The 16,591-nt window shown below is 36.4% G+C and overlaps 1 protein-coding gene across 1 annotated transcript in view; it reads right to left on the reverse strand.

The window, feature by feature from the left end:
- crybg1a (crystallin beta-gamma domain containing 1a) overlaps positions 1–16,591 on the reverse strand; it is an 87,906-nt gene that overhangs the window by 44,525 nt on the left and 26,790 nt on the right. The window contains exon 2 of the mRNA XM_015350233.2: positions 5,396–5,519. Coding sequence (XP_015205719.2) covers positions 5,396–5,519 — 124 coding nt within the window. The remainder of the gene's footprint in view (positions 1–5,395; positions 5,520–16,591) is intronic.

Genomic DNA, 16,591 nt, shown 5'->3' on the forward strand with positions numbered 1-16,591 from the left:
CCACAATCCTTTACGTATGGAAGCAACGAAAGCCAATGTCCACATAAAACAAAGAGCTAATATACCAATGTTACTGTTCTGATCAGTGGTTTATTTGTCTTTACATATTTTCTGGAATAATGAGTTGTACTGATGCTTGTGCATGTTTGATAAATATCATTTGCATTGACCACTTTGTCTATGGTTGCTGAGATCATTAGAATTGCAGAAAAATGTAGAAACAAACCCTGAATGTCAGAAATAAAACAAAATTAATATAGCACCTTTAAAGGTAGCATTTGAATGTGCTTTACAATAGTTTTAAAATACACAAGTTATAAAGATAGAAAATTACAAAATAAGCACATAAGAAGAACAACTAGTTAGAGGTGCAGCAGAAGATACAAGGTCATTAGAAAATAGAGAAGACACAGACACTAAATAAAAGCTTTTTTCTGAAAAGAAAAATTTTGAGTCTCGCTTTAAATGCACTCAGGATAGGTGACTAGCCCTTTATCCATGACACCACCCTGAATAACGCACAATGCACTGTATGCAATTGGTTGACACCTTTAAAAAACAGACCCTCTGGTATTAAACAATCACTTATCATATTTTATAACTGTACAAATGCTGCAAGCTATGTAGTCAATGACAATATTGTGATGAGGTCACTGTTACACTCTGTGTAAATATCTGTTGTTCTTGGGAACCGAGCTGTTCATAGCCTTCTTGAACTGTTTAATACTTAGCTGTTTTTATACATTACAAATCTTTAACATGAAGTATTGGGACGAGCACATCTGAGTAATTTGAATTCCCATATCCAATCAAGATCTGGATGATCCGTGATCATTTTCACTGCTGGAGTGAAACTCAGAGATTGAGTCATTTCATTTTCCACAGTGGAAAAATATTGAAAATAATTTAGAATTATTCGTTTTCTTAACCTAACCTTTATTGTGTTCAAAAACCTAACGCCAGTAGCAGAACCGCTGTCCCGAATAATAAGTCAAATCCATTGTCATGGAATGCTAACAGTAACCCTGAGCTGCAACCCTCCCTACCTCTGGGAACACAGCACTGTAGGAATGCTGTCCTTCAGAAGAAATGTTAAACTAAAGCCCTAAGAAAAATAAGGAATTGTTATTATTAATGCTAATGTTAACCTCCATACCTCAATATAGACCAATAGAATTTCCTACTTCTTTAACCAAGTGGTAAAAATTAAACTATAACCCTAATTCAGACAAAAGTGCTAATGTTTCCCTTATTATCATTATTCCCTATTAACATTTTTAGTCCAGTTATAACTCTATACCTTGTCCATACTTTAAAGTTAAAACCAAACTAGTCCAACGCTACCCCTAAATACATAGGCCAATATTTTTAACCCCAAAACTTTTTCTGCAGCAAGTTTATAAAACTCTAGTTTAAAATGATAAAGTATTATAGTATCCCCCCCCAACATTGAACACCCCCTTGACTTTTCTCCCTCACCTTAGCCAGACTTGCCCCTACCTGTTCACACCCTATTTAATGCCGGCGTCACACTACATGACTTTTCCTAGGATTTTCAGTCGTAACCTTTATTTACATAATCAGAAGAAAATCACAGCGAGTTGTAGAGTCGCAGCGCGTGCCCGTTACCATCAGTTGTGTAGTGCGACACCCCCAGCAACTCAGTCATAGCACTCTTAACAGCCCCTACAACTCTCTGTGACTCACTACAGTAAAATAAAACTGGTTTGATTTTCTTGAAGCAAGTCGCAAGTCGTAGGGATGGGCAGTGAGCCAGATGTGTACTTGTGAGATAACATGCCATTATATTACACGTTATAGCGCAATACTAATTTGTTTACAATATTTGTTTTAAAGGTGTTTTATATTTATAATAATAATAAACTTTATTTTATATAGCGCCTTTAAAGGTGGCTTCTCAAAGCGCTTTATAGAATGACAACAACAATAAATAAAAAGAATACACAAGATAAAACACAATTACAATATACAGATGAGACCGTGGATGGTGGTACTAAGAAAAGCAGAGGGGTGAAGAATGGAACCAGTTAAGTAAAGGCTTTTCTAAAGAAGAGGGTTTTGAGTCTGGATTTGAAGGAGTTTAGAGAAGGTGACTCTCTGATATCCTTTGGGAGAGAGTTCCAGAGCTTGGGGGCATAACAGGAGAAGACCCTGTCACCCATACAATGTAGACAGGCTTGGGGGACAGTAAGGAGACCAGAATTAGAAGAGCGAAGGTTGCGAGGTGGGGAGTAGGGCGATAATAGTTCAGACAGGTACTGAGGTGCCAAGCCATGCAGAGCCTTATAGGTGAGCATGAGGATTTTAAAGTCTACACGGAATTTGACCGGAAGCTAGTGCAAGGATTCCAGGATAGTTTGGACATACTGCAGTTTGTTCAAAGTAGATTTAGATACCCCAGCGAGTAGAGCATTACAGTAGTCAATTCGAGAAAACACAAATGTGTTGATCAGCTTTTCAGCCACAATTAGTGAAAGCATAGGGCATAGTCTAGCAATATTTCTGAGGTGAAAAAAAGATGTTTGGACAATATGCAGCACATGTGGGTCAAAGTCAAGCCAGATTCCAATATAAACCAAGGTTTTTCAATTTAGATTGAAGCTCAAGTACAGAACCATCTACAGATAAGGTTACAGGACTGGCTTTACGAAGTTGATGGGGGGTGCCAATAAGCATGACTTCAGTCTTGTCGCAGTTAAGATGAAGGAAATTTTGAGTCATCCAAATTGTCAGAGATGTCAGAGATGTTATGTCAGAGATGCAATTAGAGAGAATAGAGACAGCTACATCAGTGTCAGGTTTGGTATGGATGTATATTTGAGTATCGTCAGCGTAGAAATGAAAGCTGAGGCCACGTGATCTTAAAAGCTGACCAAGTGGAAACATGTAAATGCTGAAGAGCAAGAGGCCCAGTATTGAGCCCTGAGGAACACCAGACTTAACAAGACCAATTTCAGAACTATACCCATTAAGAGAGACAAAGTGACAGTGATCAGTGAGGTAAGATTTGAACCATTTGAGAGCAGTTTCAGAAACTCCAAACACGGTCTCAAGACGAGAAAGTAAGATGTTATGGTCAACAGTGTCAAAAGCAGCACTGAGATCAAGAAGGATGAGTATAGAAAGAGAACCAGAATCAGAAGCTATTAGAAGATCGTTAATGACTTTGGCCAGGGCAGTTTCTGTGCTGTGAAGCTGATGGAAGCCACACTGGAAGGGTTTGAAAACGTTGTTTGTCATGAGGTGGTTATGTAACTGAAGTGTGACAGCACGTGCTAGAAGTCTTGCAAGAAAGGGTAAGTTGGAGATGGGGTGAAAATTTTTAAGGTTGTCGAGAGCCATGTTAGGCTTTTTTGGCACGGGGGTAATGGCAGCAGTTTTGAGGACCGTTGGTACAATGCCAGTGCTCATGGATTCACGTATAATATTGAGGACAATATGACAGAGAGAAGAGAAACAGGACTGAAATAAAGTGGTGGGAATGGGATCTAAAATAGATGTGGTGGATGTAGTTAAAATAGATGTAGTTAACATTTTTAACTGTTTTATTTTTGTAAATTTGTTCTATATTTATAAAGAAGAATTATATTTTTGAAGATGTTTATTTGTGGAAAACAATGCCTGTGTTACATTTTTCAAGAAGTTTACGTGCTTGTTCTCCGTGTTGTTTGTGCGGTGCTCCTCCTCTTATTCCGGTGTGCTCCACATTGATTGGCTGCCAAAATTAGGCGACCTCGCGGTACTTTCGCGGTGTAGCGCGGTGTAATGGTCTTGTCTTATGTAAGATGTTATGTAGTACAGTGATGGGAGACCTCCAAGGAGAACAAGGTGGCTGCTGTCAGTGGTGGACCAGTAGGTGGCACTCTTTATTTGAATTTTCAAATAAATGCCCCAAAGACCAGAGCTGTATGCTGCAGGTGGTGTCGTTCTTCATATGAAACATAAAACTTAGTCCATAACACTATTTTATGTTTTTAAACATCCCAGGAAACATTTCTTTACTAAGAAATGGATAGGGGGAGTCTAGGAGTGTTAACCCAAGTGTCCGACTAAATTCCACCTTGTACAAGCTATCATTCTCAAAGTTCTCCCTTAACTCAATTGGTGAAGCAATTTTTTACTTAATCTGCCTGAAATGCTACAGGCACATAGGTGCTGCAATTTAGTTGTGGTTGTGTGGGGAGTAATGCTAGCTGGGCAAGTGTAGGAAGCATTTCAGTTATTATTGAAATTATATGCTGCAAGCCAGTTCAAGTGTGAGCTGCTTCCTAAACCATGTATCTGAGCCACACACACTGGAAAATCACTTTCATTACCATGAAGATAATGCACAAGGTCTAGTGCATTTAAAAACAGAAAGAATAAACATGGATGTGGAATGTGATAGGCAGCTTAAGCATGAATAATCAGATATCCTGCTGTAACATGTCATTAATTTGTTTGAAATACTGGTTTAACTAATTTAAGTGGCCTAAAAAACAAACCCAAGACATCTGAAGAAAAATGGAAAATGTTTTGAAAATAAATTAGGTAAAGTTTTTAAACACATGAATACATTGAAATTTAAAGAGTTTAAAATATGCAGAGAACATGCAAGAAAGAAAAAAAAACTGTAAAATGTGTAACAGACAATATGCTGCTCTGTGTCCATAAAGAAAAATCTGAAGAAGCTGAATATCAAATTGCAATTGTCCTTGATGTGAATATGATTAGAATATGTTAGAATATGTTGTTATACTTCATGTTTTTAAAGCACTTTTGGACATCAAGAGTTCCACCTTTATATAGTTCAGATTTCAATTATCATACAGCAACTGAAGTTCACAAATGTTATTAAAATGTCAACACATCTACAAGAAAACATGAAGCCATATGCAATATCTGTGCTAACACACAGGTAATAAAATTAGGCTGCCAAGGAAAATGAATTAAAATGCGTATTCACCAATTAAGATTTGTAGTCACTGTGTATAATCTCTAGATACATAGTGCTATAATCAAATTATACATGATAATTTGATATGGAGGACATTAACACACATACAATGTTGTAGTAGTTTAGTATAGAATACATTAATGATGTAACAATTTAATCAGCTTTTAAAAATCATCAACAATTACAATTATAATTAGTAACAATTTCTATATTATACTTTTCTTCCCTCTGCTGGCGAGATACTGGTTGTACCAGCAATATGGAAATGAGTTGGAAATATGTATATATATATTTATAAAAATGTCAGTTTCCTGAAATAATGTGTATAAAACATCAGAAGAAAAACAGTATATGTAGAGTGAATGAAAAGTAAAAATACCAACACAAAATTGCTTTCTACTGCAAAACCATTAAAAAAGAATGCTGACTCCAGCCTACCTTCTGTGATTTACTTATGGGTGAAGCTGGACTGGAGTGAGACATCTCCGGGCTGAACTCTGCATCTCTAGGCAGTGTCAGCGGTGCATTGCTCTCTGCCTTCACCCTCACTGTATCAGAGGATCTGTGGAGATAGAAATCACACAATTCCCAGTCAGGAAAAACAAATGAACTGTGCTGAGGGATCTTATGTAAGAACAGGAACAAGTAATAGGTTCATTCCAATGCTGAAAAGAGAAGAAAGAAATCTCAACGTTTCGGCCGTGGGGCCTTCTTCAGGTGTGAGCAAGTGTGGAGCCCTCACACCTGAAGAAGGCTCCACGGCCGAAACATTGTGTTTTCTTTCTTCTCTTTTCAGTATGGAATAAACCTATTACTTGTTCCTTTGCAGCCTACGCATGCTGACACAGCTACCCACCTGAACTACTTACGTAAGAACATTTATTTTACACAACAGCCAACAGGGTGCTTTGCTTTAATCAAAATTTTCTATAGTGAAAGTGCAAATCGCCACCTGAGCATATTACATCCATATTTTACCCTTTTGTATTTTATTTCCAATGTGCTCATAAACATGGCAGTCAAAGGCTTTCAAGTTTTTATCTCACTCCTGGGTCTGTGTATCTTTGCTATTATGATTCATTTGTGTTTCTTTGTTTAAAGTTACAAATTATTCATTAAAAACTGTAGTAGTACGGAATTTCCTCATGACCAGTATCAGATGCTTGGTGATGAACCAAATTTATTATTTCTTAAAGGACAACCAAAAATAATTATCCAGATATTTGCTTAGAAGTGGCAAAATAAGGTCTTTACAAAAAAAAAACACGAGTTATGCAAAATATCCCCAGTATAAAATACATTCAATCTAATGCTGAAACATTGACAAACATGTCCTGGGATGAACCATCATATAGGAAAAAGAGCAAAGGGAAGTCAAAAGGGGAGGAAGTTGAGCTTTGTATTATGTCATCTGGTACAATGGAGTTCTTATTTTGTTATACTACTGTGTATTTTGAAAATGTCTTTTGTATTCATGTGAAACTAGTGCACTTTAACTCTATACATGGTGAGTTCAGGTGCTTGCACAGAGATGAAAGACTGAAAAGAGCAGTGTGCTCTGCTGTATACAGTACATAAGCAATGCCAAAGGCACGTACAGTAATACATCTACTCAGTTAGAAATACTTAAGCTGTCCAACCACCCCATCTAGTGTCAGACTCCACTGTATGACTTTATATACCTGTATTTGCAATGTGAAAAGAAAGCTTTCCCTCATGGAAAATAATAATAACAAATCCGTCAGCCAGAAGTTTGACATACAATTCCACGAGTCCTGTACTAACTAGATTGCATGTCACAAGAACAAGTACTGAAGGTATCGGTGATAAATGTATCTGTTCTCGCAGTGCCAACCAGTGCCGCATTTGAGGGGCCGCAGATCCCAAACCCACCAATCACTGTGCTCTGGGCTCCCAAGCGTCACTCACCATCTTCGGGAAGAAACTGAAATCCCTTCTCTTCAGGATATTACTCCAGAGGGCCCAGTTCTTCTTTTATTACTTCTTGTCTGTCGAGCAGTCCTGGAACTCTTTCGCCCTGTGCAACAACCTAGTCCCTAGTTAACACCTGCAATTACTGTGTTTTGTGGTTTGTTTTTTATGCTACTGTTCTTTTGATAAGATAAGATCACTTTAATGGCCATATACAATTTCTTGCATTAGCAATCTTTTTTCCCCACATACCCCAGCTTGCTCTCCAACCCCTGGGGCAGCTGGGGTGAAGGGCCTTGCACAGGGGCTCGACTGAGTTGGATTTCTCTGCCAGCCACAGGATTTGAACTGGCAACTTTCCAGACATAGGCACAGATCCTTAGCCACAGAGCCACCACATTTTCACCCTTTGAATCTTTACCACTTGTGATTGTAAGTCGCTTTGGACAAAAGATTAGAAATAGAAGTACAGTAAGTGGAAATATTTGTCATTCACATGACACCCATACCCATATTAGTATCGTCCTGCAAGGACCATCCAAACCATCCATCCAAATCCGGAACCACCACATTAGGCTCATTTGGTTCTACTTACTATGCAGTACACCTCTAAAATGTTTTCACATTGAGTCCCTGTTGCTCTCGATTGCACATTTACATACTGTACTGGCTGTTTTTTGTGATGGTACGTACCTATATTCTTTTTACTTAGAGTAAGTTACGTAGAGGTCCCTGCTACGCGCAGTGAGGGCGCTGACGTCACCATATCCGAACTAGCTCCGCTACACTTCCAGAAGTGTCAATTTCAGTATTTCTCTACACAATAGTCTAAAAAGTCTGGCTGAAAAAAACATATTCCTCAATCCCATCTTTACAAAGTGATATGATGTATTATACTTCTAAAGTAGCTTTTTTCTTTTTTAGTGTTTAGAATGTACATTCACACAATATAAATGTAATTGTAATGAACATCCCACTATTTAATTTCACACTGTATATTTTCACTGTGTTTTCATGTGCTGTATACTGTATGTTAATCTTTTATGAGTATTTTTATTGCTAAACCAATAAATGAAAATGAAAAAAAGTCCATCTTTAAGTTGCAAAATAAGCCGATTGTGGAGGAGGAAAATGATTACTGTGTGCTGGCAAATTCTGTTTATTGAAGTTAAACCCAAACTAAAAATTATGTTAAAAAAATATTTTGAGGAAGTTTCCAGGTTCACTACCTGTTTGTGGACAAGCGGACCAGTATTGTTTAAAATGACTTACTGCAGCAATGGGATAGCTAGGTGGAGATTAATTTATGGTGCAGACAGAGAACAGTAAAACTGAAAGTCAGAATAAAAACAAATAACATTATTGTAGGTTGCTGTGCAATTGATTTTTGACAGCAAGTGCTTTAAGGACACTTTTTTTAGCTGACACTTCAACAATCTTTATACCTAATAATTTCAGTAAGAAACTAATTTAATAATTTCAGGAAGGAATTTGATAAATTTGATTAATTTGCTTCTGTGACAACTTGGTCCTTCAATGTTGAAATTATTTTAATAGATTGTGTCTTATGTTACAGTATATTACATACAGTATACAGTTTAATGCATTATTACAAATTGCAGTGAATTCAGTTTTATTGACATATCAGTAAAGGTTAACTGAGTTTGACTTACTGTAGACTGTAAAGCGTTTTTGGCAACATGACAGTATTCTGTCACAAACTACAGTAATTGTTTCCTTAAGGAAACACCAGGTTAATTCATTTTTAATCTTTGGCAGTACCTTCCCTTCTGATTTCACTGTGGCATCAAAAGTACAGTTACTAATTTTGACTTCATGCTTTTTAACAGTCTAGATTATATACTGTACAGTCTGTAAGAGTTGAAGGATACAATACAGAAAATCACAGCGAGTTGTAGAGTCGCAGCGCGCGCCCGTTACCATCAGTTGTGTAGTGCGACACCCCCAGCAACTCAGTCATAGCACTCTTAACAGCCCCTACAACTCTCTGTGACTCACTACAGTAAAATAAAACTGGTTTGATTTTCTTGAAGCAAGTCGCAAGTCGTAGGGATGGGCAGTGAGCCAGATGTGTACTTGTGAGATAACATGCCATTATATTACACGTTATAGCGCAATACTATTTTGTTTACAATATTTGTTTTAAAGGTGTTTTATATTTATAATAATAATAAACTTTATTTTATATAGCGCCTTTAAAAGTGGCTTCTCAAAGTGCTTTATAGAATGACAACAACAATAAATAAAAAGAATACACAAGATAAATCACAATTACAAGATACAGATGAGACCGTGGATGGTGGTACTAAGAAAAGCAGAGGGGTGAAGAATGGAACCAGTTAAGTAAAGGCTTTTCTTCAAAAGTCAGTATACAATGTAGTCACCTGGTCATGGGAAATAAATCAAAGAAATGCAAAGAGTGTAAATCTGCAACAGTTGATTAAGATCACTTCAGATCTGGAGACCCTACCCTGCCTTTAGCAAACCTCTTATCCTAATGTTAGCATTAAGTTCCATTTAGTTTCATGCAAAATGAAAGCAGTAGATATATTTAACTTCTATAAAACTCTGTTTCATGAGCAATAACAATACCAACGAATAAGACTCTTTGTGAGGAATCTCTTAAGAAGTTCTGGCTTAATCTGCTTGGCTAAGTAGCAGCCCCCTGGCCATTTGACAAGGAGACTCAAACCCTATTCAGGGGCATCTGAGATGGGGTGGGGGAGGGATGCATTAGACAAAATGGTAAAATAAGTGTTTGAGTGAAATAGATATACTGTATAAACATAGTGTATTGCTAATGTTGGGAATTGTTATGGCTTGAACAACTGGCTGAAATTGTCTTATTGTTATCTCTCCCAAACTTCAGTTTAAAACTTCCACCTGATGCCCTGTCTTTTATTTAATTTACAGTGTAATAGATGTGATTGACTTGTGTTATATGTCACAGGAACATATTGCAGCTTACCATAGATAAAATCTGTTTATCGGAAGCACATTGACACATGCGGATTCCTTAAATACATAGCAAGGACAAACTTTCTAAAACAGATTCTGGTGTGAATAAAGAAACTTATTTTATATCCTAGCACCCTGTGACTTGGATCTCTTTCAGACATCTTACTATATATAGCCTGCAACCTTTGAGCTGCATGCTTCACACTGTTTTAAATGTGGCTCACATTACAGCCATCCTAGGACAGGCTACCATTCGACTGGTTGTTTGGTTTAGTAATCTTCCAGAAATATTACAATACAGTCAAATTTTAAGTCTTTTCTCTAAGTTTCCAAGTTAATGGGCATAATATTAAAAATAACATTTATTCGTAAGTGATTTTTATGATGGTAAACAGTCCTGAATGCGAATGACTCATTCTTAAATTCTTGAAGTGGTTTTAAAGAAAGCAAACTGCCCAGCTCTTCAAGTGATCCTTGCCTATCTGCAACACAAGGAGGTGCTGTTACTATCTCTTCAGCAATTCTTTGCAAATCAACAGCCTCTCTTTGTGGGCTGACTCTTAAATCAGGTGATCTGAAAGTTAAATCAATTTGTCCTACATCTGGCAATAAGAAATATTCTGCACACTGTTACAGCAACACAAGTAATATGCCAGCTGGTATAAGGATCATTAGGCTATTTTCCATATGTGATTAGTTAAAGATTATCTGATGAAGACATACAGTGCTTAAACTCTTCATACACAAAACTTTTATTTGACAACTCAGCAGTATCATCAATGACATCAATGACATACAGTATCAATGAAAGCATATCTAAGGCTTCTTCATAATGTCCATAAAAAAGTGAAAAATCACTTTAACTCATCAATTAAAAAAAACAACCAACATTTGCATGATAAAAATTTTTAATTTGTAATAAAACTCACCACCTTCTTAGTTTAAAACAGAAGTATGTTAAAAATGCTTCAAGGATAATACCAGTCTTACAACTGTACACAGCGTTGTCATTGTGGCAGTTTGCCCCCCAGCTGCAAACTGCCTAAGGGTGCAATGTCAGTGGCTATACTGTACTTGTATTTCCTTCAAATTCTCAGTACTGAAGCCCAGTGCACGCAAGCTGTCTATTGCGCACTAAAAAGAGTTCAGGTTGAAATCTGATGTCCACTGGAAGGACACTGGGTTTGAATGTGGAAAACCTACAGTAGGTGATATGATTCAAAACAAAAACAAAAATGAAACCTCTTAACACATAACACAATTTCATGGGTTGATTCATTTGTCTGATGTATGAATAATTTGAACAATGAAGTCTAATAAAAAATGAATTGTCTAATTATTTTATCAATGTTGCTAAAAACAAGAGGTGAACAGATATACTGTAGGACTGTCGGACATATAGGTTACTATTGCCACTGTAATTGTGTCTGTTTTTAAAAATATTACACACAGATTTGTTTATTAAATGGATTACTATCCAGAATTTCAGAATACATTCCTGTTGTGGATTTAAAGATAGCATGCATACTTACTGCTTTAACAATGCTCTCACATTTTTATGCAGTGCCTTGCAAAAGTATTCACAGCCTTCCAAAGATCTCCCCATTTTACTGAATTACAAAAGATGTATATGTTTTCTTTGAAGTGAAGAGGTTTTCTCTTGAAAATGTGAATATTAAAACTGAACGCTGCTATAGTTAAATTAAGTTAAAAGTAAGGAAAAACAGCAAAGAAAATTACCTTAAAATATGTTGATTGTCTGTGTATTCACTCACTTTGTTAAAGCAACCTTAGACTAGATTGGGTTCACAAAATTACATTGACACGTAACACTATTAGTTGAGAGAACTCTGTCTGTTCCCAATAATTGTGGTTCAGCACATACAGTATACTGTACATCTGTCTCTGTAAGCTCCCTCAGTAAGATGGTACTGTAACTTTCAAACAAAGATTAAATCATTTAGACCCAGGAGTTTTCAAAACAGCTCAGGGATAAAGTTATAGAAAGGCACAGATCAGGAGAAGAGTAAAAAAATATATAAAGACACTAACAAACTGACTAACAAACCTGTTTATTATTGCTTATTTATAAAAGTATCACTGCATTCTTACTTGGTACATTTTTAAAATTACAAAATACAAAGAAGATGTGCTTTAATATAGATTCAGTTTATTCAAAATTGTGCAACGATTGCCCCTTCAGATGGGTATGTTTTGATCAGGTGTTTTTAAAAAATCTGATTCCCAGTATTGTTCATTGTTTCACACTTAGCTCAGAATTTTGACATGTGTATACATGCTTACCTGTTCAAGGGGCCTGTTTTCTTCACTGTTGCAGATACCACGGCAACCAGAAACGGCTCCAAAACATAATCATCATCCCAAATTAATTACAAAACAAAAAACAGACTTCTACAATTAAAGCAATTCTACAATTAAAACTGAAAAACTGCTTCCAAGACTTGTATGAATTGAGGCAGAGAAGTAGTAATATTAATCAGGACAATACCAAGGGAACGTTAGCCTTACACACTAAAATTACATTTTCTCATCACTAACACAATGAATTGTATTTGGGATCAAGGTCAAGCTCTCTCATCTTTCTCTCATTATCTTTTGATTTTTTTCTCCTATTAAAGGTATTGATCTGACATGAAGAAAATCTAACTCTTGCAGTCATCTCCAAGAATAATCTCTTCAAGTGTTAACATAGATTATTTACATTTCCCTCCATATAAAGATTGGAATATGGCCATATTGAACAGTGGGGAAAATTTTGCAGAGATATAGTTAGTTTTACAGAGAGATTATTCTTGGACATGAATTGAATACTTTGTAACTGTACATTGCTATTTCATCATACAGTTTATTGGTACTTACAAGTGGCTAAATAAGGCTCTTGTCTCTGTGACGTCCTAAGTAATACTTTTTATGTATTCACATTGGACTGTGGACGATACAGTCTGTTGGTTCAAGGTATGTTCTGTAATCTCTGCAAGTCTATAGTTGTCAGGTTCAGTGTATTGGCTCTTTGTCTTTCAGCACTAAAAAATTAACCTAGTAGATTTACAGGCTGCAATCATGCCAAGCCAAGTACCTGGAGCAGACAGAATCTTTAAAGATACAGCACATATTCATGGTTTGTTCCCAAGGTACTGACTATTGAACTGTGACTTACTCAAGTAGCTGTATTATTACCAGTAGAAAAACTGATATACAATCCCCACTCAAGATGTGAGCATTTCTTGAAGATCCGGTCACCTCTCTAGATGGTCCCACTTGCTAATCTTTTTAATTGTTTAATTTTTTATTATTATCTTGTTACTTGAGTGCTGTACAGTCCACTCCTTGTATGTCATAACATATTATTGTGTAGTTCATTTATTTCCTTTTAGTGTAGTTGGACCATGATGTTACTTTATTTTGAAAGATGGTTTATACTATAAACCTGTTATTTACTGTTATTATTAAAAGTAAATAAAAACAACATACTATACATACTGCATTACTCTTTTATGAAGTCTTAAAAATGCACATTATTTTAAGGAGATTAAATATATTTACCTCACTCTCTGTTAAGGTCAAAAGAGCACCTCAAAAATGTATTCTTGAGGGGAAACTTTAGTGTTTCTGGTAGAGGTCAGAGAGAGTACTAAAAGGCAATGCTAAAACGCTTGATAAAAATCATAAAAACATTTATTAAGGGAATGAGAACAGCTGTTGAATATATATTTTGGAATATTCACCTTAATGATCACAGTTAATTTCTATTATTTATTATTGGTTTTTATTATGTGCACCTTTGGGTGGAATTAATTTATACTTCATCACCAATAAATTTCAATGTATGTAGTATATTATTTTTTAGTTTGGGAATATATTTTGTATATAACCTCATTATAGAAGTTTGAATGGGAGCTGTGTCACTGTGTCTTGGCTGCAAAAGAACAAGTACAAGTTAATTCCACTCTGAAAAGCATAACGAAGAAACAACATTTTTACATTGCTACACTTAAAGAAAGCTCCACGGCTGAAATATTGTTTCTTGTTTCTACTTTTCAGTGTGAAATTAACTGTTACTCCTTGTATTATAATTATATGTACATAATTCAAACCGCATTATTCACACATATATATGTTAAGAGTTGTTATAACCAAAAATGCAAAGGCATGGGCCATTTATTGAACTTGGATTTAATTACTCTATGGATAATAGCCTAGGGAATTCAAGAGCAAGCGCGCTTATATCATGGTAAGACAATCCGTAACAAAGCAAGCATTGTACCATGTCACTGAAAAATTAATCAGCAGAAGCGGTGTTATAAAGTAAGGCTCCTCGGGCCACCTGTTCAAAGACACCTGCCAACAGAGTGTCATCAGAGTTTAATAACGGTGGCAAACACAAGGAGAAAACATGCATGATGGCCTGCTGATGGCAGGTAGCTTAAAAGCTTTGTCATAAGCTTTACAGCAGCTGATAATTTCCTTCTTCACTAGACACAATGAATCAATGTAGGATCAGGTGCTAATTTTAGTTACATAAAAAACAATAGAACATAAGGATGGTGGGCATCCAAGTGACCAAACATTCTGTTCCTGGTTTCAAGCATTCCTATCAATACATCAAGGAAATGAACGTAACTGTACCAGTCAGCTGTTTTGAGAATCTGTTGATCCATACAATTTCATTTATTGAAGCACAAAGCTAATTTACACGTTTTATTATGCTATGGACTAATAATTAGGCATTTTAAATGATTAGTAACACACAGTATTTTACTTTCCAAGACAAGAGTTTCTCATTTATTTTTATAAAAGGCATAGACTGACAGGCCAAATTAAGAGGTTTTACTCTTAATTGTTTCATAGACTAACACATAAATATAGACGAACACAGGTATTTGAGGGATACAGCTGTAATCCATACAGGCTCTCCCCCACACTCAGACAATTTGGTTTTTATTTGGTTGGCTGATGTTCAGTAACACCCCTGGTGGGCCTCAGCACCTTTATATTACAGTACCCTCTGTCTCCTCAGAGACAGGAGAGGTGCAGTGAGGGGCAGTCATTGACTGCAACATTACCGACTCGGCCTGTTTACATGTGACATAGTGTGCACACAGCATGTTTGTCACAGTTCCAGCATCCCACCAACAGAGGGCGCCCCAACTTCTAGTGCCTACTTCATCTGTGCAGCAGAGGCACAGATCAAGCAGACGGCAGTAGCCAATTGCTGTTTGCCCAGTGTCCCTACATCACCACGCCTCCCCTCCCCAAACCTATTTAAACCTTGCTCTTTGTTCAAGCTGTGCTCAGTATTGTTTTCAACTCTTGTAGCTCTTGATTGAGTTCAAGTCTGAATTCTTCCTGGACTCCTTGCCTGTTGTTTGGCCTGTTTTCTGACCTTGGCTTTCGTATTGTGTTTCTGGTGCTTGATACTAAATTTGTCTTCTGGCTTTGGACTTTCGCTCACCTCTTGACCCTGATCTTGGAACCTGCATAGGGTCCATTCCTTGTTTTTTGAGCTTTGGACCAGTTTAAAAATGTACAAAGCACGCTTCTAGGAACGATGCGAGTTGACATTAGGCGAGTCAAAATGTCATGCTCTCTTGTTTACATGATTAATAAAATGCATGGAAACACTGACTAGAGATACAGTATGCTATAGTGGACTGTGCTACTTCTCAAAAATTAAAGTTATGCCAGGCAATATGCACATCATCTGGTATAACACTGCTGCAAGAAGACAGAGCACATCATTTTAAATAATTAAAAATAATTAAATCTTAAATCATTTGTTGTTCTTTGGTTTTAAGCTGAATATAGTTGGAGATATTCCAGAGAACAAGAGAAGGATTTGCACAAGAAGCGATTTAAGTCAGACTTGCAGACCATAACATTTTAGTATCATAAGGCAATATTTATTAAACACAGACATTACTTTGTTTTCTGGTTTTAATTTTTGGAAATTAAACAGTGTCTTGTGTGACATCATTCATAATTTTATTTAATTCCTCGTAGAATAAGCATTGATGTAATATTTTGAAGCACATGCTCAATCATCATGGCTCACCATTTGTCAAAAGCACCATTTTCTAAACCTTAGTTTTGGAGATGCATTCTTGTACACTGCCGTTTTATACTGATTATTTTCTCTGCTTCTCCAAGCTTGTAAGGAAGTCCTCATATCAAAGCAGTACCATCCCTTCATGATATCATTGGCCTCTATAATTGACCAAGAGTGGCATCTCCAACATTTTATTATTGTGGTAATTTGCATTTCAAACAAAGTATCTCTATCTTTGGAAATGAACAGCATGTAAATGTTAAATGCTAACAGGTCTGGCAAAAACATACTGTAGCAACCCCTCCTTAGTATTGCATATACAGTAAACATGGACATTTTGTGAGAACTGTAGTGAGAATGTACTGTATAAACAATATTAACACCTAAGAGTATGCTTCACTGGAAGTTAAAATTTGAAGCACTCAGTATTCAGTAGAGTCACTATTACCTTAAATTAGCCAGCAAACATCAGCTAAACAGGAACCTCGAGCACAGGAACAATAGCCCGTTATGCTGGAAACTTTAGTACACATTGGGGAATAGACATGCTGGAGTCCAACAGATTTTCAGTTCCCATACTTAGATTCATTTTAGGGTAATACAGGATTTGCACTGATTTGGGGTGGGATCAGATGATGAGACTAGAGGTATCTTAA

The sequence above is a fragment of the Lepisosteus oculatus genome, chromosome 2 (assembly GCF_040954835.1).
Source record: "Lepisosteus oculatus isolate fLepOcu1 chromosome 2, fLepOcu1.hap2, whole genome shotgun sequence".
Lineage (NCBI taxonomy): Eukaryota > Metazoa > Chordata > Actinopteri > Semionotiformes > Lepisosteidae > Lepisosteus > Lepisosteus oculatus.